Below are 23,849 nucleotides of genomic sequence, written 5' to 3'. Positions count from 1 at the left end.
CAGTCCCTGCCCTCAAGGGGCTTACAGTTTAATGGAGGAGCCGTGTAAAGCCTTTGGTACAAACAAGATAAATTGGAATAAAGAGGGATAGTCAACCAGGACTAAGAGAAGATTGGGAAAGATTTCTTGTAGAAGGTGGGCAAGTCAGCAGGTGGCAATGAAGAACATCCCCTGGGTGGGGGGGCAGGGAGAGGACGATGGAGCACCTCACTCAAGGACAATAGGGCTGCCAGTGGGCTGAAGAGAATGTGGTGCAGTGTAAGGTAGAGCGTGAGACTGGGAGAAAAGCAGCAGGCTATGCAGGGTTTCGGCTGACCGCCAGAGGATTTTACATTTGATTTTGGACACAACAGTCACTGGGGTTGGTAATATGGACAGCCCTGTGCTTTAGGACTTCAGTTACTCTGACAGCTAAGTGGAAGATGAAATGGAGTGGGGAGAGACTTGTGGCAGGCGGACTCACTCACCAGCAGGCTCTTGCAGTAACATGGTGGTGCCAGCATGGGAGGAAAGTTGGTGTGTGCCAGAGATGTTACACAGGTGAAGTCCACAGGCCTTGGCAATAGATTGGATACTGATGGTGAGGGAGCAGTGGAAGATGACCCCTAGGTCTTGATATTGGAAGATGGTGGGGCCTTCACATTAAAGGGAAATTTGAAAGGGTCTGGGAGGGAAAGATAATGATTCCAATTTTCATTGTGTTGAGTTTAAGATGTCTACTGGACATCTAGTTTGAGATGTCTGATAGTTGGATATTTGATACCGGTGGTCAGCAGAAAGGGCAGACTTAGAATCATCACAATAGGAATTAAGAGTCTAGGGGAGATGATAACATTAAGTGAAGTAGTATAGAAGGAGAAAATGGCCTAGCACAGAGCCCCGTGGGTCACCCACACGTAATGGGTGGGATCTGGCAAAGGAGACTGGTGAGTAGTCAGGTAGGAGAACCAGAGAGGGGTGCCCCAAAAACCTAGAGAGAAGAGAACACAAGAAGGAGAGGGAAGTCAAAGAGGATAGGATTGTGAAAAGCCTATTAGATTTGGCAATGAAGAGAATGTTGGTCATTTTGGAGAGAGTGATCTCAGTGGAATGATGGGTCATAAGCCAGACTGAAGGGATGTGGAGGCACCTACCTATTTTTAGGTGCCCTCTCCAGGGAGGTCAGCCACAAAAGGAGGCAGAGGTTTATTCTGGAAATTTATCCATATTTGTTCTCTCCCAAAGGGATGACACTGTTCCTGCCCTCCTGTCCCCAAAGGACTGGGTGCTGAGTAGGGGCTTAGCAAGGACTCATTATGGCCAGAGGCAGGTCCGGATTGTGTCTGCTGAGGGGTTTAGGTGAGGTGGGGGAAGGGCAGTCGGCTGTCTATCCCAATGGAATCATATGGAGGAAAAGTGCATCCCTCCCTGCTCAGACTGATACTATAGACCTAATGGAAGCCTGCAACAGCTGCAGATGTTGCAGCACTGCCCTCTAGTGGCTAACTTCCTTGTATTGTTGCTAAGACGACTTCACTTGAAGCAGTCAATATACATTCCTGAACTGGGGAAAGGGAGCATTTTTGTGAATGAAACCTTACTTAGGAGGGTGGTGGAAGTTTAAAAGTCTGAGGATTCTCTGGCGGTATCTATCCTTCGGTAAAAAGTGTGCTGACAGCAATAGTTCAGAAAACTCTCAACCCATCAGTTTGATTTTTGCAACAACCCCATGAGATTGGCTGGGACAGGAAATTTCTCCCCAGTTTACGGATGAGAAGACTGAGGTTGCAAAGAGATCCAAGTCGCCCATAAATAAATGGCAAGACTGGGAGTACACGTCTCTAATATTTCCCAAAACAGAGAGAAATCATTTTTGAGATTACTCGCTGTGTTTCTGATTTCCTGGCCCATAATTCTTGCATTTATATTATATGGCTATGGAGAACCTGGACCTGAGAGTAAGCACCTACAGAGATGGGGATGCAGGCTCTCCTCATCTCGGCAGAGGGCCTCTGAACCCTGGGTGGGCAATGCCAACTTGCAGAAACAGCAGTTACTTTGGGGAGAGAGAGCATGGTGGGGATGAGGGCAGAAGACGACCAATGAGGCTCTTCCACACACTAACGCAGAAAAGTTGTGCAAAGAGCACATTTCCGTAAAATATTCGGGCGCGAGACTTTGCTCTTTTGAGCCTCAGCACCCTCCTGTAAAATGGAGATCTCAACATTAGTACTACTGGCTAGGTGGTGTTGTGAAGAAAGCACTGTGTAAACTGGGAATCACCACACAGAAAAGGGGAGCTGCTGGGATCACCTCCTTCTGTGGCCCCTTGCCTGGGGTCTCAGCCTCTGGCTTCTGTGGGAGTCTCTATCTTCTTTCCCAACCCTCCGCCCACTCCAGTGCCCCCACACTCACACCCCCACTCCCCCCATCTTACCTTAGGTCTCCTTTTGTTTCATCAAAGAACTCTAAAGAAATGTGGACAGGAGAGAGGAGAGCTGTGCAAAGCCCTGCTAATAACTAAGTCTTGGGTGGGGTACAAGGGACAAGCTTTCCTGAGGCCACTTCAGGTATCTGTTACCAGGCCTTCGGGAATGATATCCGTTTCACAGTGAATTAGATCTGGTCCTCACAGACTCTGCTGCAAGATAGTTAGCCCATAGTTCTGTGGGGAAGGGGAAAAACTCATCTCTCTCCTCCCTACAAATGTGCCCTTTCCCATGGATCTGATTCTACCATTAAAGCTGCATCACTTTGGTAGAAAGACCTGGGTTGAAGCTGTGCCTCTGACCATATGACTTTGGGCAAGTCATTTAATTTTTCAGTGTTTAAGGCAATTACAATTTCTGAGAAGGTGGTGACTTACACTAGTAATGTACCTCGCCAAGACCTCCTGACTCACCACAATGCCAGTCCCTATGCCCCATCCCTGCTGGGGCATGAGCTAAGTTTTGCCACTGTTAAGATGTAAACTTTTTAAACCTCAGAATGAATAAACATAAAGAAGCCCTTTCCAGAGAGTCGATTCTGGGGATGGGATGGGGAAGAGGAGAGAGAGCACCGGGAGGGCACGTGGGACCAAGCAGCCTGTGTCTGCTTCCTAATCTTGCCATGGCTGACTTTGGTTCTGCGCCGCCCCCATCTCCCCCTGCCCGGCAACTGCCCAGCGAAAACTCCCACGTTCATTTAGAAAGAGCATCTGAACCAGGGAATCCTTGTGTCAAAAGTACTGGTGCTCAGTCTATCACAGGGCTCCTTTCCATGATGCTCCCTCACACTCTGGGCTTGCTGAGCTCCAAGCTCTTGTGTTTCCATGGTTACCAGGCCACTGGTCACCCTTTTCCATGACTCTTGCCACTTTAGTCTTTTAAGACAGATCTAGGTCCTACTAGGTCCCCCTGTGGGTCAGCAGTAGTCAGGCAGGCCTTGGGGTTCCTAAGGACCTCTGCTTCCCCAAAACATTCTCCATCCAAGCAGACTTCTGCCCAGGATGTCTGTAACCTCAGGCCCGGAGAAGGAACAAAGTGGTTACTCCTACCTCAAAATGTAAACGTGGTTTTATTCAATGCCTTTCAGTCTCACAAGGTACAGCTTCCCCTCATTGTCTTCCTCCCTCCCCCCAACCCCAAAACAACATGGCCACATAAGGCACCGTGCACCGTTCACATGCCATCAGGAGGCTTTTCCGAGAACAAAAATAAGCTCTAGGTCTTCTTGATGACCCTGAATGTCCTCACTTACTAATTTACAAAGTGTGATTGTCCCTCAGAGTACAACTTGAAGAAGAGATCTCTTTAAGTTAGATCTGTAAGCCCCCACCCCCTCCCCAGCCCCAGCCCAATGAGAGAGTTTAAAAAACAAAACCAGCAACAAAGAAATCCGCCATCACAGGTATGAGAGCATAATACCAGAGTAATGAGATTAGTTCATAAATTAAAAAAAAATTGCCTGCCTGCTCCTCCTTATATCAACGATTCCTTGCTTCCCTTCAGTGAGTCCTGCAGGAGGTCATGATCATTGAATCCCCATGAGTTCTGGGTCACATCCCTGCCCTTCACTCCCATCTTCATCCCCAACATCAGATCCTCCCCAGCTGCCTCCTGGAGGGCTCTCAGTTCAATCTTTGAGATGTAGCTTTATCTCCTCTTGTCAGAAGACCTTGGCTCCCAAGTAAGTGGTCCCCACTTTAGGGTGACTGCTCAGTCTCTGCTCTTTCCGAGTCCTCAAAGTCTGAAGCAGGAAGGCAGGAAGGAAAAGGACTGGGCTGTGCAGGGGCATAGGTGGGAACTGTCCAGCCAAGCTCAAGGCCACCTGTGGCTCTGCTATAAGTACTCCAGCTCCAGGGCATGCCTCAGGGCCTCCAGGTCTGCATGGCAGGAGATTCTCCAGAAGGGCATGTTGTGCTGCAAAAGAACGACAGGATAGGTCACCTTTCTCTGCTACACTGTATGTTACAGAACAAGGGCACACATTAAGCTCTCCATTCTGCAGATGAGCAAACAGGTTCAAAGGGAGGAGTGACTTGTCCAAGGTCACTTGGACACAAGGTCACAAGGCAGAGTTCAGACTTGAATTTGGGCCTTCTGACTCTTAATTTCAGGTTCTTTCTGCCACACCATGCTGCTACCTTTCAAAATAGTCCTCTGCTTTAGGCCTGCCACATCCTTGCTCAGTGTCTAAGGGAAACAAAGGCAGGCACAAGGGATTATTCTCTTGAGTTCTGGAGAAAGGGGCTTTTGGCCTGGGCAGAACAGGTGATTCTTAATCACCAAGATCAGAGGAACAGGAGAGTGGGGTTTGCTCACCATAACACAGGGAGAGCACCAAGAATAAAGAAGCCAAGTCAGCTCTAAGGGTCTCATTAGAATGGTGGGTGAGGTCTTCTGTAGATCTCTGGTCTTGATTTTGGGTTAAAGCCCTGTCAGCTGATTACAGTGTCAGGGAGATATTGGGTTATTGTTTTTTTTTTTATAGGAAGCATATCCACTGTTATTATTTTGGGCTGGACTTGTGATTTTATGGTTATAAGGAATTCCCAGTGAAGGGATGTTCTCTTCCACTGCAGGTCAGACACCTGCTCTGAAGGTTAGTGTCTTAGTTGTTAGTGGTACTGAGAGAAGTTAAGTGACTTGTCCAGGGTCACACAGATAGTATCTGTTAGAGCAGGAGTTCTTTACTTGGAGTCCATGGACATATTTCAAGGGATCTGCAAATTTGCCTGGCTGTTCTGAAAGGTATTTTCTCTTCTCTTTCTACTTCCAATCTAAGCTTCTCTCTAAGCTAAGTGGTCTTTCCTTTCTTGGTGATATGGACTCCTCTTTGGCAGAATGAGGAAGCCAGTCTAGTAACCCCTTCTCAGAATGGTATCTTAGATGCATAAGATAAAATACAGAGGATTCACAGAGGAAACCAGTTAAAGTTCAGCCAGACTGAAGTGCAATGATTAAATTTTTTTTTTAATTTTTGGAGGGGGGGGAAGGTAAGGCAGTTGGGGTTAAGTGACTTGCTCAAGGTCACATGGATGGCTAGTTTGTGTTAAGATTCTGAGGCTGGATTTGAACTCAGGTCCTCCTGACTCCAGGGCCGGTACTCTAGTTAGTGCACCACCTAGCTGCCCAGGTTAAAATATTTTTAAAAATCTGGGGTTGCTAGGTGGCGCAGTAAGAGTGCTGGCCCCCAAGTCAGGAGGACCCGAGTTCGGTTCTGGCCTCAGACACTTAACACCCACACAAAAAAAACTAGCCGTGTAACCTTTGGGCAAGTTACTTAACCCCAATTGCCCTCCAAAAGGCAAAATATATGTATGTTTTAAAAAATCAAGTTCACAGGCCCCAGATTAAGAATCTCTTTTATGCTCTCCTGGTCCTTGAGAAACACCTTTCTGTCTGGTTTTTCAGTGTTCTGTCAAACAATTGCCTGATCTATGACATCACTCACTCACCATTCCCCACGCTTCCCAACTGTAAATACCCTCCCTAGCTGCCATATTGCTCTCTGTGTTGTTTTTCCTTATTAAAAGGGAAGCAATGTGAGGGTTGGGACTTTTGCATTTGTATCCCCAGGACCTAGTGTGGTTTTTGGCACAGAATCTACACTTAAGTTCTTTTTCATTTCAGTCATTCATGACTCAGACAGCATGGCTTCCCTGAGCCCCAAATTCTGAGTCTCTGCATCTCAGGTGTCATCATTCTGTCCTTCTACATGTCTCCGCTCTTTGATTTGTTTTTTCCTATGGACTCACTTCTGTTCCCTCATCTTTTAACTTTCCTTTTCTGAAATTGTTCTCTCCCTCATCCTCTACTCTATTAAAGTCTTTGGGGTGTAGAGATGACCACGGGATCTTGTTGTCTACCATTCAAGAATCAGTTAAACTAAGTGCATGTCACTTCGCCACTAACAGTGGCAGAGAAAGATTGTAATCTGTCTAGGTAGAGTTCTACCTCTAAGGACGAAATCACAAATCTTTTCATGATTTAAGGAATAAGCTCTTCCTCTTTTCCACCCCCTCCATACCCTCAAGACACATTGGGGTTGTCTTTGATCTTTCGTCAAGGTAGGCCTTGGCATCTTTTAGATCAAGAGAATTTCAGAGCTGGAAGGCAATGATTAATTATAGCTAGGCTGAGATCATGGAGTTAGGGGACCATAGATTTAGGAGTGGAAGGCACCTCAGAAATCCTCTGTTCTTGCCAACAAAGTCCTTGGCACTGTCCAAAGGCTCAACATCAGAAACTGTTATCAATTAACAATCAATAAACAATTATTAAAGTCTGCTACATGCCAGGCATTGTGCCAAGCATAGGATGTGATTTTATCAGTAGAAATAAGATCGAAGAAGATGCGTTATTATGACCCAAGGACCACTTTCTTTGTCTTGGAGCTGAAACCTTCTTAATGTGCTATCTTCTCTCATTGAAATTTGAGTGTCCTGAGAACAGGGACAGGCTTACTTTTCTCTTTGTATCTCTAGGACTTAGCACAGTGTTTTTAAACTTATTTTTTAATATTGTATTTTTTTCCAATTACATGGAAAAACAATTTTTAACATTCTTTTAAAAAGATTTTGAGTCCCAGAGTCTCTCCCTTCCCCTCACCCCTACTCCCACCTAATGAGAAGGCAGGCAATTTGATATAGGTTATATAGCACAGCATTTTACACATAGAAAGTGCATAATAAATGCTTTTTCATCCATCCATCTGTTCATTCTTTGGTTGTACCAAATGGTATAAGCAGGTTCCCTCTATCACTCATTGATTTATCCATCAGTCAATCTGGATAGACATTTACAGAGGGTAAGAAAGGGACATCTTGTGTCCAGAAGGACAGAGATGGGGAAAGGTAGTTCTTTATAAGGGTGTGTGTGTGTGTGTGTGTGTGTGTGTGTGTGTGTGTGTGTTGGAGGGCCTTGGGGGGAGAAGACAGAAATTTAAATTTTTAATGCAGTTGTATAGCCAAAACTCCAAGGGCCATGCCATAGAGGATTTACGGGAGGGGCAGATATAAACCCTGCCTTCAAGGAACTTCAGAATCTAGGTGGGACTCTCCCTTTCAATGTCCCCAATTTCTGACACATCAGGATTGGGTCATTATAATTCTGTGTCTATGACATGAAGAAGGCCTGGGAAGCTGTGTGGAAGGGCCCTCTGTCTATCCCCTTCTGCCATGTGAAAAGGAGATCATCACCACCAACATCCCTGATGATATTAATGATAATAATAATAGGAGAAATAAGGCTAGAAGAACAGGGAGGCACCCCTAATCCTGACTGAAAACAAAGACAGGAGGGTTAGCTCACTATACAGCTTATGCCAAGCAAGCTGCTGGCCAGGCCCTGGGGACCAATGGACAGATGGAGCCTGTGGTCATGCCAATGATTCCTGCAGCCAGCCTGAGTTCTGAGCCAACAGGGGGAGGGACAAGGAGGCATTCAGGCGTCACCATCCTCCCTGGAGACCTCCTCAAAACTTCCCTTAGAGAGGGATTTTTTTCCTCTCTCTCACAAACACACATATTTATTTATTTTTGGCTAGAGGTGGCAGAGGGGGAGAGGGAAGCTGTGGGGCTGAACCTTCTGAGCCAGAGAAGTGACACATTTCTGATGTGCCCATGTAGAGCGAGGCCACCAGCATGGGGAGGGAGATGGAAAGGGAGGCACATCCGGATTGTGCACCAGGCGACCTCTGAAGTCCCTTCTGGCTCCAAATCTGTGATCTTCTGAGAGACAGACCGATGGCGTTCAATTTGAAGAAGAGAAGCCTTAGACGAGGGATGACAGTTAGCCCCAAATATCAGAAATGTTACAGAGGAATTTTCTATTTGCTCTCAGAGAAGAGAAAGAAGGACCAGTGGGTGGGTGGAAATTATAGGGAGAAAGATCTGATATGATATGAGGAAAAATATTTTAGTTGTTATAGCTGTCCCATAGCAGAATTGTAGATTTTAGCTAGATTAAACTAAACTTTAAGCTCCTAATGGGCAGTGTGGCAGCTAAGTGGTTAAGCAGATAAGAGTGCCAGGCTGGAGTCAGGAAGACTCATCTTTCTGACTTCAAATCTGACCTCAGAAACTTACTAGCTGTGTGACCCTGGGCAAGTCATTTAACCCTATTGACCTCAGTTTCCTCATCGGTAAAATGAGCTGGAGAAGGAAATGGCAAGCCGTTCCAGTATCTCTACCAAGAAAACTCCAAATGGGATCACAAAGAGTTGGGTATGACTGAACAACAACACGATTCTATAGCATTTCTCTGCTTAGGAAATACTTCCTTCACAATAGGTCTGTGAGGCAGAGTAACAATTCCCATTTTGCAGATGAGAAATTAAGGCTCAGACAGGTAAGGTCATTTGTTCAGCCTCACACTGCTACATATGTGGCAGAGCAATGCTCCATGTGTATTCTTACCGAAACCATTCTGTTCTTTGTGCTATGAGGCAGCCAGGTGGTTCAATGCTGAGCCTGGAGTTCGAAAGACCTGAATTCAAACCCAGTTTCAGACACTTACTAGCTGTAAGATCCTGCGTAAGTCATTTAACCTTTGCTTGCCTCAGTTTCCTCAACTTTAAAAAGGGACAATAGCACCGACTCCCAGGGGTGTTGTAAGGATCAAATGAGAAGACATATGTATAGCACTTTGCAAACTTTAATGTGTTATATAAAAGCTACCTATTATTATTAATGACTTCTTTGGCCCAAAACAATTAAACTAGAGGCTAGAGGAGTATGCTCCAGGATGCTGGAGATGAGATTCATTCTTCAGATATGGAAGCTGGACTGGCTGACCTCTAGGCCCTTCAAGCTCCAAGATTCTTTATCCCTCACTAAGCAAGGCTGAATTACATGGTGCAAAGAATGATGGATGTGCAGTCAGAGGACCTGGGTTCAAATTTTAGCTTGTTACTCACTAGCCGGGTAAAGACAGATAAATCCCTTCACCTCTGAGTTCATGTTTTATCTTTTTTTTTTAAGCAATCGGGGTTAAGTAACTTGCTCAAGGTTACACAACCAGTTATTTCTGGTTGTGGTGCTGAGTATCTGAGCCCGGGATTTGATCTCCAGGTCATCCCGACACTGGGGCCAGTGCTCTTACTCGCTGAGCCACCTGGCTGCCCCTAAGCAATTGGTGTTAGGTAACTTGCTCAAGGTTACAGGGCCAGGTGTTTCTGGGTGAGTGCTAAGTGTCTGAGCCCGGGATTCGATCTCCAGGTCATCCCGACACTGGAGCCGGTGCTCTTACTCGCTGCTACCTGGCCACCCCTCATGTTTTATCTTTTATTTGTTGTTCTTCAGTTGCTTCAGTCACGTCTGACTCTTCCTGACCTCATCTGGGGTTTTCTTGGCAAAGATACTGGAGTGGTTTGCCATTTCCTTCTCCAGCTCATTTTCCAGATGAGGAAACTGAGACAAATAAGATTAAGTGACTTGCCCAGGGTCACACACACAGCTAGAAAGTGTCTGAGGCCAGATTTGAACTCAGGAAGATGAGTCTTCCTGATTCCAGGCCTGGTGCTCTATCCACTGTGCCACCTAGCTGCTCTTTTATATTTTACATTCTGTCTAACGTTAGGGTTGGATCTGGGACCTCTAATAATCTCTATAGGTCAAAATCTGCATCTATAATCCCTTAGTACAAGAAGTCTGGGGAGACCCGCGACTTCATTTTCAATAGAAAGTTTTGTTTTTTTCCATTAAGGGCGTGCATGTTTTCCAATACTACTGATAACCCCAGTTCACTTAGTAGGAAGAAATAAGAAATCCTTCCCCCCACAGCAGAGTGTCAGCTGCAACCTGGCCCCATCCAGATCTTTCCTGTTTGAGCAGTGACTTAACTCTACAATAATCGGATAAATCCAGGGCATGCCGACAATGATGCTGAGCTATGTGCTTATTAACTGCTACCCCCTTACCTCACCACACTGTGTCTCATTAAATCTGGGGAAATGGCTTATGTGCCTGAGAGGCCGCACTGGGCTATGGCATATGGACGTGTGCACACAGATACACGTTAACATGCAGAACTACACATACACGTCTAAATGAAGGAAAACACAGAAACTGAGAAACAAGTGGTACATATTGCATGGAATCTGGCTGTTTGTGAGAAGCCTCTGGCTTGGGACCCATCTGAATAATAAAATGACTAATAAATGCTCATTCTTTTTCTTTGATTCAAAGCAGAGTCGCCCCAGTAGAGGTGGATACAGGACAACAAAAACTAGAATGCTTTAAGGTCCAAGGGACAACCTGAAGGAAGGGATTATCTTTCCTCCATCCCCAAGGAAAAACATCTGCCATGGTTTGGCCAAGCGGACAGTCTTTCTAGCGTCACAATGATGGCCTTGGCAGGGTTCTCAAAAAAAGCTCTGGGTCAGTGGAAGTGTGGTAGTGATGGGTGGGAAAGGGGGTGGGGAAAGAGTCACACTTCCAATTTTTATTTAAATTCTGACTTGTTGGTTGCCAGATGCCCTGGGCCCATGCTGATTTTCCTGGCTGCAGTGACCTTCACCTCACTTAGGTCCCTGCAGGGCTAATGTTCATTTTTTTGTCCTTTTCTTCTAGCTATCTACAGAGAGCTTTGAAATCTCTGAACTTTGTGGATGGTTCAGGTAGTGATCTGAAACAAGGCCTGAAAGCAGAATGGGGTACTTGAGATGGGGGTCTTCAATTCCTTCTCAGATGGAGAATTTCCTATGGCTACCCTTCTTCTGAGCTAGGAAATGGAGGTGACAAGCTGAGCTTTTAAAAAGGGCAGTTAGGACATTGGCATTCTCAACTAAACATCTCCTACCAGTGATGCCCATTTGGCTTTTATATTAACAATATTCTGAGCCTAATACATGCAAACTGATTCTAGATGAGACCAAGGAACTTTCCAGTAAACATCCCCCACAACAGTTTTAAGGCCTTTTCTCATCCATAATTTTGCATAGGGTGTCCTCCCATGTCTGGAATACTATCCTTCCTCACCTCTGCCTCTCAGCTCAGCTCCAAGGCCGCCCTCTAAACGAGCCTTCTCCCCCAACTGCCTCATAGTTATTTTGCATACACTTGAATTACTTTTTAAGTTTATTAATAAATTCATCAATGATTTCTTAGACCACTGTATTAATTGGGCTAAGGTCAAGGGGATCCATCCTGAATTTGGATTCCTATGGGAGCATAGCTTACAGCCCTCACTCACAATGCAAAATTGTCTTTACTGGTAGAAAAACTGCCCAAAGTTAAATCTCAATGATGGTGGGCCGATATTGTTCTGCTTAGGTAGAAATGATAACTACAGCCTCCTCTAGTTAGTGGATGGACATCTAGTCTTAGAACTGGGAAGATCTGGGTTCAAGTCTCACTTCTGCAACACACAGTGGCTGTGTAACCTGGGAAATCTACTTAATTTCTCAGTGCTGCAGGCAACTCTTTTAAGACGGTAAGCTGCTGGGAAGGTACCAGTTTGGTAGAAGGAGTTTCCCATCTAGGAGTCCCTTCATACTAAAGAAATCACTGGTTCAGTTCTTTTCTTTATCCCATTCCTCTTCTTCAGGGCCCCCCAGTACAAATATGAAAAAGGTGAATATCTACAGGCCTTCCCTCCATCCTTTCCTTGCTCCCTCCCTCTCTCCTCAGGTAATCTAGTAAATGGAGAGTTCTGTGCTCTCTGCCCTCCGGACCATCCTGACAACCCCTGGCTCCTCCAGGAAAACTATAATTCCTCAACTCCAGGCAGTGAACACAGCGCCGTTACACAGGGCTCCAAATGGAGAGCCATCCCTTCCTATTTGGAGACTCTATTTCCTTTTCTTTTGGTTGTTATTGGGGGATGAGGGTAGACAGGCAAGAGATGGAGAAGGCCCCTCCCTCTGCAGCCTTGGTTCCTTGATGGCTCCTGAACTCAGCTGGATTTATCACTTGTGGAGAGGAGGAGAAAAATGACCCACTAAAATTGAGATATTATCAACGCTGTCAGCAGAAACACTGCAAGTCTCTCTTCCCTTCCTCATATTTTATACAGCTCAGGTGTACAGCAGCCTGAACTAATGACTCCCATCAATCACAAGGCCATGGCAGGCTTTGCAAGTAGCTTTTCCCACTAATGGGGCAGAGCGCTTCATTTGAAAAGCAGTGGGAGCAAAGAGGGCTCTTAATAGAACCATGGTTCTGCTACCCTGCAGAATTTGCCCCCTGCTAGCAAGTGGGGCTTTGGTGCTGCCCCTGAAGCTCAGCTCTGGGACCAACTGTTCTGCTTCCAGAATGTAAGGGGGAGGGGAAAGAGAGAGAGAGGGAGAAAGAGAGATGGGAGAAGAGGAGAGAGGGAAAGAGAGAGAGGGAGAAGAGGAGGGGAGGAGAGGGAAGGAGAAAGAGGAGAGGGAGAAGGAGAGGGAGAGATATTTTCATATGTCTGTGGCAGAACCTTCCTCCTCCAACATTTCACTTCCTTCCCCTCTCAGGGATAACCTCCCTACTCCAAAATATACACATTCATCCCAACAGCCAAAATGTACTCCTTTCCCCTATGACAGAGAAGCCCAGAATTCTCTCCTTGATGGGGTCTGTGAGAAGCCAGGAGCAATAGAAAATGAGCTGCAAAGTTTCATGGCCTTAATAGCTGTAGCTTCCCTTAATGATCCACTATCATCCAGGGACTTATCTATGGTAGGGGCTCTTGTATGGATTTTAGGGAATCTGTGAGCTTGAATGGGTAAAAAAAATTACTCTGGACCCTTTTGAATCTTACAGATTTTTTGCTTTTTTTGCCTTTCAGGGAAACAACTGCTGTTACATTTAGTCTCCATTGTGCAAAGTAGAATTTTGTTTGACTTCCCCTAAGAACGCCCCTTCCAATTTGATGAGTAAATCTCATTTTAGGAGCCTTTGCTAAGGCTGCCATTTAGGGACTGGTTTGTATTTTAATTTACTTTTTATTCATCAAATGCCATAAGAGTCTCCTAGCATATAAGCTCGCTGGGGGCAGGATTTCTCACTTTTGTGTTGGTAACCCTGGCAGAAGTACTTGATAAATAAATGCCTGTTGACTGATTAATGTAATTACAGCTGCTGCTTTCAGGGCTGACTTCACTCAGCAAATGATGGTGGGCACCCAAGCTAGTAAGTGTCTTTAGTCGGATCTGAACTCAAAAAGACAAGTCTCCCTGACTCCAGGCTCTACCCACTGCACCACCCAGGGGTCCTGAACAGCCTTTTATTATTTTTTTGCCTTTTGGAGGGCAGTTGGGGTTAAGTAACTTTTGCCCAAGGTTACACGGCTAGTATTTTTGTGTGGGTGTTAAGTGTTTCAGGCCGGAACCGAACTTGGGTCCTCCCAACTCCAGGGCCGGCGCCTGAACAACCTTTTTACAAGACCCTAATTCTATATTCCCAGTGCAGGCTCCTTCAGGTATGCAAGTCATTTCTTTTTCTGGGTTTCCTTTACTTCAATAAACTGCCCATTGGGGGGAGCAGAGACTTGAAGGTGAAACACAACCAGGCGTTGTTATTAAGCTCCATGGCATTGGCAGTAATATTTCCCAGCCTTGACTAGAGTAGGCAGAGGGAGGGGGAGGCTTGGCTGGAATGACTGAGACCCTGGGAATTCAGCTGTCGTTTTTTCCTCCTAGGAACTAGGCAGCCCCCCATGTCTCCCCTACTTGGTAGTCTGAGATCACAGAAATGGGATTTTACTTTTTCACGAGCTTAATGCTGTCTTTATTAACTGGGAACAGTCCCTGGAACATGTGATATATGAAAAGGAAGCCCACCCCCAACAAATCAGAGCTGGGCTCTAGGGGGAGGCATTCCTCAACCAGGCCAGTGGTTATCAGCGGAGGTGGCGGCCAGTGGCCTGGAGAAGGGATTTAGAATAGGAAATTACTCAGGATGCTTCTACGATTTACAAATGGGAAAAGAGTGGTGAACCAAGAGCCTGGGAAAGAGAGATCCCAAACATGCCTGAGTCTGAGGAAGTCAGTGCAATGAATGGAGTCTGACCCCATAGCCGATGGAAAAAAACACAACCACACAAACCAATACACATGGATATAATCAGAGATATAGTAATGGAAGGTACATTAGAGTTTGACCCTTCTTGTTTTACAGGTGAGGAAACTGATGTGCAAAGAATTTAAGTAACTTGCTTCAGGTAATGCAGGTAGTAAGTTGCAGAGTTGGGATTCCAATCCAGGTTGCTTGACTCCAAACCCAGATTTAGTTTCATTATATGATGCTATAGCACACACAGACACAGACACAGACACACACACCCTCTTAGAGGGAAGGAATTAACAGCTGAATTCCCAGGTCTTGGTCATTCTGGTTGACCTTTCTCTTAATCTCTGAACCACTAAGGTCTGAAAAATGCCACCATGGAAGAGGGGTGAAGTATAGAGAGAAAGAAAACGTCTAAGTACCTTCTTTGCTCCTTGTTCTTCTTCCACACCATCTCCTATTACGATATAGACTGCTTTCCTTCCAAACCTCTGCATTATCCTTTCAAAGCAGCTCTCCTTTCCTGCAGACCAAGAAGTGACCAGTTAGTGATAAGAGTTGTGCCTTTGCCTGCCCTAGGTGACAGCTCTTTCCTGGTTCTCCATCTTCCTGGATGTCTGGGAGGGTCAGAATGAACCCTGGACTATCTCCTCTGCTGGATGCACTAGAATGGGGGCCTGTTTCACTCTGCACCTGCTGGCATGGTATAGGAGAAAGAACTCTGGGCCTGAATTCTAGTCAGGAGACCTTGGTTCTAGTCACTTGGTTCTGCCACTACACTCAGTGCGAGACCTTAGCCAAGACATTCAGGATTTGGTTCTCTTTGCCCTAAAAGGAAGCCATTGGACTTGATGATCTCTGAGGTTCCTCACAGATGACAGGCCTAGTCTGAGTCAATACAATGGGGTGATGGGCAGTGTCCTAAATTCCATTCTAAAGTCAGACACTGACCTGATGATGACTTCACCTCCTTCTGGAGTCTTCTGGCTCCCGAAGTGGACAACTCATAGACACCACTTTCTTGGGGAGGGGTATTCACTCTGCTTAGTTAAGTGTCCCTCAGATCTTCTCTGCACTACAAGTTTATAACCAATGAGCCATATTTTTATTTTTGAATACTCTCAAATAAATCCCTCTGGAGAAATGGGTGAGGAATGTGGGTGGGCACTAACTGGTGGTCTGTATCTGACAGGGATAGAATCACAGTCTTTAATTTCTGCCTCTAAGCCACTGTTCCTGTAGAACACTCCCCCATTATTGTCCCCTTCCCTTCCCACTGCTGTCACAGGAATATATGCCTATACTCGTCACTGAAGAGTCCTAACTTTCTGGCTGCTCTTACCTGTTTTAGTTGCACTGTAGATGTTTTCAATAGGGAAGACTGTGCCCAATCCATAGAGTAAGACTTTAGCTAGGGCAGGGATGAGTTGAGTGGTGGTAACCAGCACATTGACGCAATTAGGCCTGGAAAACAAACAAGAAGAGCAATTAAAAAAAAAAGAAGAAGGACTGAGGCTGGGTTATTGTTCTCTGAAACATTGGATTAGGGTGGGATAGATGGATGGTACTCTGGAGAAGTACCCCAAAATACGAGGCTGAATATAGCCTGGGTAACGAGTTTCTAGCATCTCGCCCTCAAGTGAACCTGTTGTTACCAGATACAGCCTATTTGCCATGGGGTCCAGTATGCTGGAGCCAACTTGTATGAGTGTGAGAGAGCCGATTGTTAAATTTCTAGTGTGTGTACTCAAACTCTGGAAATCAGCAACGGTTATGCATCACAGCTTGACTTATTATTTTGTTGATTGTCTAGATGTAAGAAATGGATGGCAAAAATGTTAATAATATAGATTAACCTTAAGAGTGAGTCACAGATACATTTTTTATTGAGAACTGGTTGCTAAAACATTTACCAGGACACCTCTGGGTCAGTCTAACACCAAGAGTATTTCAATCCTTCCAGATGTCTGGGATTTCATCAATGGGATGTTTTCCTCTACTGATGCACACTCTTTTAACCTGCCTTCACTGACAGAGGGGTGGATGAGAAAATTAATTACCCAGCAGCCAAGCCAACCCTTGCCAGAGGAATGTCTCCAAACCTCATCATTCCTGGTCTCTTATGCATTTAGCTGGTCAAATCCTAATCTAGGAGCCACTGTCTTTTGCTCTGAGGAAGCCCAGGGGGCACAAAGAACAGAGGAAGCCCTCTGGTCATTTTCCCATTGTACTTACCGGGAATGTATTAAATTCAGTGCCTTGAGGGCATGCGTCAACCAGAGGTCTGTCAAGGCCTCAAGTTCTGCTCTTAGCTGCAGCCAAGTTTCTCTTTTGGGAGCCCCTATCAAACCTGGAGGCAAGGGAAAAAAGGCAGCGATGTCATTAATCATCTTGGGGAAGCCCCAAGTGCTATCTGGGGCAAGCGGAAACAGACTGGCCTAACCCTGAGATTAGACAAAAATGAGCCCCAAAGTTCCTCCCAGTTTTGTACTTCTAAGATTCTATCATGGTCCACAGAGGCTCAGCTTTCAGTCTCCATCTGAATTCTTCCATATTGGAGTCCACTGGGATGAGGATGCTACTTTCTCCTGGATACAGCCTCCATGCAAATGGCTCTCAACATTCACTGCTCTCTGTGACCTCATAACTGTCCCATCTTTTTGCGGAGCCACAGGATTTTGGAGTGAGAAGGATTCTTAGAATCTAAATCCTCCCCCTCTCCCCCATTTTATAGATGAGGAAACTGAGGTTAAAGAGGCAAAGTGATTTGTTGAAGGTCACCTAGTGAATTTTGTGGCAGAGCTAGGACTAAAATCCAGGGTCTATTTTCTTTTTTAGCGGGGGGAGGGGGGAGGAAGGCAGGGCATTTGGGGTTAAGTGACTTGCCCAAGGTCACAGAGCTAGTATGTGTCAAGTGTCTGAGGTCAAATTTGAACTCAGGTCCTTCTGACTCCAGGACTGGTGCTCTACCTAGCTGCCCCCCAGAGTCTTATTTCCAAAGCCTAATAAGACTGACTAATCTCCTGCAGGGTGGGGGCCATTACAGAGATTTACAGACCCTTTCATTTTACTGAAGATCTAATTCTAAGAGAGGTGAAGAGCTGGCAGTCACACAAATAAGCCAAGTCTCTTGAACCCTGGTGCTGAACTTCCAGCATACCATAATGGTTCCATCTTGAATTCCATTCCCTTTGTGCTGTCTCATGGTACCTACTCCAAGGCTCTCACACAAGGCTGGATGCCGAGTGCAAGTGGTGGTAATGACTTGGGCTCTTACACTTCGAGACATGCTTCCGTTCCATCGCCCACCCACCCACCGAAAGTTCACTTAAGTCTTTCTGCTTCCAGTCTTGGCCCTTTCTCTTTCTCCTTCCATCATGCCTCTGAATCACTTCCTCCCAAAGGTGTGTTTTTTAAGCCTCTCCCATTATTCTCCAACACAGTCACACTTTCCTTTCTCTTCCCAGATGTCTGCTCCTTTTCCTGATGCATGTAAACACTCTGCCTTGCCCAGGGGCTCCCTGGCTCCTCCTGACCCACAGGAGGCCACCCACCATAGGACTTGTCCCCCACTCCTCACTTCTGAAACACCAGCCTGAGCACAGACCCGCCTGCTTAACTCTATCCCATCAATTGTTAACAATACCCATGGCCCAAGAATGACACCTTTGGTAATTTCCCCTCAGCTTACGTGAAAATTAAGTGGTACTGACAGAGGTCCGGGGTATTTCCTGGAGCTTAGGGGACCTTCTAGGAGGACCCGGTGGTTCAAGGCAAAACAGACTGCAGTTCATGGCAAGTAACAAGTTTCAGAATCTTTCCCTCCACTCTTCCAGCCCGTCCCTTCAACAGGGTAAGAGCAAAGAGCTAGAAAGAGCCTGAAAGGTCATCTGGCCCAACCCCTATTCAAAGTATAAACCTCATCCATCCTCTGCTTAAACACCACAAGAGACTGGCAACTCATTGTTTTATGAAGGAACCCATTTCATTATCAGACAGCCCTGACTGCCAGAATGTTATAATAAATGTTTACGGATTGATTGATTACTTAGCTCAAGTCGGCTTCCCTATAACATTTGCCACCCCCTTGCTGGCCCTGTTCTTTGGGGACACAGGACAAATCTAGCCCTGCTTTCCCATTATAGCCTGCCTGTTAGATACAGCAAGACAGAGATCACCCCTAGTACAGAGGATTTTGATTGGAAGGACCCCTAGAAAACAGTGAGTTCAGAGGTTCCTAAACTTATTTGGCTTACCAATCCCTTTAAAAAAATTACTCAGGGCCCCTTGGGGTTAGGTTAACCCTTATTTTTGTTCAATACCCCCCACTTGTACCCGAGACTACTACTGTCCCCCTGCATAGTTCCAGTGCCCCCCAGGGATGGTACTGCCCACTTTGGGAGCCTATACACCCTAATTTGATATAGAGCACTACATCTAGAGTCAGGAAGACCAGAGTTCAAATCCCACCTCAGACACTTACTAGCTGTGTGACTCTGCCAAGTCCATTTTTATTTGCCTTATCTGTAAAACAGGGATAATAATAACTCCCAGGTTGTTGAGGAAATTGAAAAAAAAAGAGATAATGGATAATATTTATAATATACTTTGGAAACCTTGAAGTACTAGCTAAATGCTAGCTGTTATTATGATTATTGTTGTTTTATAAATGAGGAAAGTGGAGCTCTGAGAGGGTAAACAATTTCTGCAGGCACCCTGGGATTCAGATCCAGGTCTTGGGACCCCAAGGCCAGTGGCTGTTCCACCAGACAATGCTGCATTAAAACAACCCTCAGAGGACATGGTTTTAAGTCCTCACTAGCCCTGCCACCCTCATCTGGACCTTCTTGAGCTGATCAACGTTCCTTCTAATACCCAGAACTCAGAATGGATATAATACAAAGTGAGTGTCTTATAAAACTTGGTCTTGCAGCCAAGGGTAAGGAATCTCCAAGTCTGGCAAAAGTTCCATGATTCCAGTTACATCTACATCTAGTTACTTGATCTGTGTGTCTAAAGCTGCCTCCATTTAGTCTGGTCATGCTGGGATAACAGGCAGCGTTGACTGAGGAGGTGGCTGTATCTTCCCCTCCTGATCTACTGCAAATGCTGGAAAATCCACTGTTCAAGTCTCTTTCATAGGAACGTCAGATTTGAGAGCTGGAAAGAAGCTTAGGGACCATCTAGTTCAATGTTTTCATATTACAGATAAAGAAACTGAGGGCTTGAGGAAGGGAAGGTGGATCACACATATATTTTTTTTTTGCTTTTTTGGGGAGGGCAATTGGGGTTAAGTGACTTGCCCAAGGTCACACGGCTAGTTTTTGTGTTAAGTATCTGAGGCCGGATGTGAACTCAGGTCCTTCTGATTCTAGGGCTAGTGCTCTATTCACTGGGCCACCTAGCCGGCCCATGGATCACACATGTATTAACCGACTTGAAGTCCAGTTTTATGAGTTGGTCTCTTCTGGTAAGGGCACGTGAGTGACACTTAGGGTCACTGTACACCAGGGAGTCCTTCTCTCCTGCAGCCTCTCCTTGATCTCCACCCATGAGGGACAGGTTAATTTTCTGCCTGAAAGGCTGTGATAGGAACTTGATTGGTCCAGGGACCTAAGGTCCAAACCATGAAGAGAAAGGGATTTGATGGGTAGAAGGCAAGTTTCTTTTGTAAAAGTTTGGTGTTTCCTGGGGCGGCTAGGTGGTGCACTGAATAGAGCACTGGCCCTGGAGTCAGGAGGACCTGAGTTCAAATCCGGCCTCAGACACTTAACACAAAAACTAGCCGTGTGACCTTGGGCAAGTCACTTAAACCCAACTACCCTCCAAAAAGCAAAAAAAAAAAGTTTGGTGTTTCCTTCCTCCAACATTTGATGTTTAAAATCAGCCAAACAGGTGATGATGTTAAAGTAGATCTCCAGTTAAAAATATCCCTAAATATCACCAGAAAGTAGATTGTAAGAAATTTCTGGGCAGCTGTCCTGTTAAGGATGTTGGAAGCCTCCCTCCCTCTCAGACCTATTAAATTGTAGGCTCCCTGAGAGATAAGGCAGTTACCTCATCTAAGTCCTGCATTTCTCCTAACACATGGCATAGCACTCTATACCCAGGAGATGCTTAATAAACATTTGCTGCTTGTGAATAATAAGGGAATCTGGAATATCTTTTGTCCTCTTTTTTTTTGTTTTGTTTTGGAGGGGGGAAGGTAGGACAATTGGGGTTAAGTCACTTGTACAAGGTCACATGGCTAGGGGTGTGTGTGTGTGGGTGTGTGTGTGTTAAGTGTCTGAGGTCACATTTGAACTCAGGTCCTCCTGACTCTAGGGCCAATGCTCTATCCACTGCGCCACCTAGCCACCCCTTTGAATGTATTTTTTCTTATGAGAAACAATAAATTCTTTCTGTGTTTTAAGCTTTTCTAGGTGGCACTTTCACATACCTTTAGTCCAAACCATCACTCTTACTGTAAGGAAGGCAGGACGGGTAGTCTCCCCATTTAATAGAAGAGGAAACAGACCATCAGGGGTAGACCGACTCCCAAGGTAAATTAGTGGAAGAGTAGACTACGACTGAGTCTCTTCTCTTTGTACTCTCTCATGGCTTCTGTTAGGACAGACTGAGCCTCCCTCCCTACCTGGGCCCACTCACCCCCAACATTATTCTTGTATGTGTTGTACATCTCCTTCACTCGTCGGTAGCGGAACGCCAACTTCCTCATCCAGTCGACTCCCCCGTGGACTCCAGAGCCCAGACACAGGTTGGCCCCTGCTGCTGAACTATGAAAACCGTCTGCTGAGAAGTTATATGTACTGTGGAGAGGAAGGGAAGGGTGCATGGGGTTGGGGAGAGAGGGTAGGGTAGAAAGAGCAAAAAGAGGTGGGAAGGAGGTGAAGACAGAGAAGGTTAACGTGAATAGGCTCCAAAGGTCTGAAGAGTTGTCCTCCATCCAGCCCCTTGGCAGTCTGATAAAGTCTGTAGACCCCTTCTCGGAATAATGTTTTTAAATAACTGAACGGATGACTAAATTTTAGTTAGAGGCTACTGAAAATAAAGATGGATTTTTCTCTTTTCTCATCTAAGTTCTTTTTTCATTTCTTTTTTTAAAAATTTAATTCATGGAATAATAAGTTTGCAAAATTTATTCATGGACCCCAAGTTAAGAATTAGGTTCTAGGAACAATTAAACAGGAGAAATGAAAATAAGAACTAAATGGCAGCTGTGGATCTGAAGGGGTCTTCACAAAGCCCAGGGAACTCCTTCCTTGTCTTCAATAGCTTCTGGTGTATTTCTGTAAAAAGGGCAGTGGTCACTGCACCAGATTCTCTAGCGGACAAAAACCTTTCCTTCCACATCTTATTCTCCCACCAATGTATGATGTGGCTGTAACAGATTTAGGGCCCGGAACCAGTGACACAGCCCCTCCAGCTTAATTCCTTTCTTGTTCAGAAGGACGATCATGAATTTATTGAGCGTGAACAATGAAATCAGTTTCCCTGTGAAACTGGCGGACATATCAAATGCTGGCAAGCAGCATGCATGCTCCTCAAATACTCCCTGCACATGGTTAGTGTTACTCTGAACAGAGACACAGGCCTCTTGGCTGGGGCTTTCTCTAGGAAGAGGCCTTGGTGATGGATGTTAATGAGCCAAGGAACAGGTTGACATATGGCTGTAGGACACCCCAGGTCCAGAGCATGACCATCGGATATTTTAAACCAGTCCCTGATTTTGCTCTGGAAAGGGACATAAACTTTGGGTTTCTGAGACTGTAGCAAAATTCCAAGCCAAGGGAGATTAAAGGTGGCTATGATGAAATCCAGGATGAAAAGTTCCGAAGAGTAAGGTTAAATCATGATTTTTGCTCTGTGAAAATCAGTCACAGAATGTCAGAGCTAGAAGGGACCTCAGAAATCCACCCAGCCTAGGGGTTCTTCCCCTTGTTTGTGTCATGGACCACCACGCTGGGCGGCCTGATGAAGCCTAGATGGTCCTCTTCTTAGAATAATGAATAAAATACATTGGATTATAAAGGAAACCAATTATACTAAAATAGAGTTCAGGTCTCATATTAGGCTCTTGTGGTCCCCAGTCATATGATTTTCCCACCGTACCACACTACATACTACGCCATACTGCCAAATAGGCTGAAAAAAATGAAGCCAGAGGTCACAGAGTGCGTTGGTTTCCACCCCACTCCCCCCTAAATTTTGTTTGTTATTACAACTCTTAATGTTGAAAGTAGCTTTATTGCGGAAGATGCTTCTACAAATAAACAGTGCTGTGAAGTGTGGCTTGGGCCTAACTGGGCCATTAGGACAACACCACCCCCAGCCACCCCTGCCCTGGCTCCCTGCTGTATCTCTCACAATTTGGCAGGAGCCTTGATTCTTCTGAGCTACAAGGAGGACAGGAAGAGCAGGCTTAGTTCAAACCACAGACGGTCCAAAAACTCAGTTTAAAGACAGAGACTGAACTCTGCCTCTCTTTGCTTGAGGTAAGAATAGTAAAAGGTGAAAAAAAAAACAAGAAAAAACCCCCAACAAACCCAAATCTAAAAAGGAAGGGACCCACAGACCTCGAATGACTGGATTCTAAATAAGTGACTGCTGAATGTAAGGATAATAATAAGAGGCAACATTTAGATAGCACTTAGCCAGGCACCATGCTAAGCCCTTGGCAAATATTAGCTCATTTGATCCTGACAACAACTCTCAGAGATAGGTGCTCTTCCTGTTCCCATTTTATAGATGAGAAAACTGAGGCAAACAGAGATTCAGTGACTTGCCTAGAGTCACACAGCTAGGAATGGTTTGAGGTTGATTTAAATTGAGATCTTCCTGATTATAGGCCCAGGTCTCCATCTACTGTATTCCTCAGCTACCAAACTGATCAGATTGATGGGACGAGTTAGGTAATCAGGGTGGTCATAAAATTCTAAGAAATAAATACAAAATCTTTGAACCTTTAGTTAAACGAAAGGGACTAAGACACTGAAAAGAATCTGATCTCAGAGGAAGGAAAATGACCCTGTGCATTTCATAAACAGAAATATATTTCTGTTTCAAAAAATACATTTTATTGGGAAATAGGTCATTAAGTTGTATTGCTATGCACTTTAGAGAGGGCTGCATTAAACTAGGTCATTATTAGAGATCAAATCAGATATTACAGGGTGTTCCAAAAGTCTCAGGGTGGTTCTAAGTTATTAGATCTTAAAACTGCCCTAAGACTTTGGAACATCTTCTCCATGTAAAGTACTTTTCAAACTTTCAACAGAATCTACTGCTATTGTTATTGCTTTTAGTTTGAGACTTGCTTCTAATAACAACTACTACTACTATTTCTCCCATTCTTCCTCATGCTTTACAATTTGTGAAGTGATTTCCACATAATAACTCC

General features: G+C 45.2%; 1 protein-coding gene and 1 long non-coding RNA gene across 5 annotated transcripts in view; one reads left to right on the top strand and one right to left on the bottom strand.

Annotated features, from left to right (window-relative positions):
* LOC138149374 (uncharacterized) overlaps positions 1–23,849 on the top strand; it is a 29,964-nt gene that overhangs the window by 3,668 nt on the left and 2,447 nt on the right. The window lies entirely within an intron of this gene.
* Positions 3,530–23,849, bottom strand: part of EYA2 (EYA transcriptional coactivator and phosphatase 2) — a 252,360-nt gene continuing 232,040 nt past the window's right edge. For all 4 annotated transcript variants that reach the window (XM_069072333.1, XM_069072330.1, XM_069072332.1 and 1 more), the window contains 5 exons: positions 21,098–21,258; positions 16,685–16,799; positions 15,792–15,913; positions 14,872–14,972; positions 3,530–4,382 (listed from right to left, as the gene is read on the bottom strand). In XM_069072333.1, the coding sequence (XP_068928434.1) occupies positions 4,302–4,382; positions 14,872–14,972; positions 15,792–15,913; positions 16,685–16,799; positions 21,098–21,258 (580 nt within the window). In that variant the 3' untranslated portion in view covers positions 3,530–4,301. The remainder of the gene's footprint in view (positions 4,383–14,871; positions 14,973–15,791; positions 15,914–16,684; positions 16,800–21,097; positions 21,259–23,849) is intronic.

Source organism: Petaurus breviceps, unplaced genomic scaffold (genome assembly GCF_028583685.1).
Source record: "Petaurus breviceps papuanus isolate PSGF00001 unplaced genomic scaffold, PetGlider_PUasm1.0 90847, whole genome shotgun sequence".
NCBI lineage: Eukaryota > Metazoa > Chordata > Mammalia > Diprotodontia > Petauridae > Petaurus > Petaurus breviceps.
This window is presented reverse-complemented; position numbering and strand designations above follow the sequence as displayed.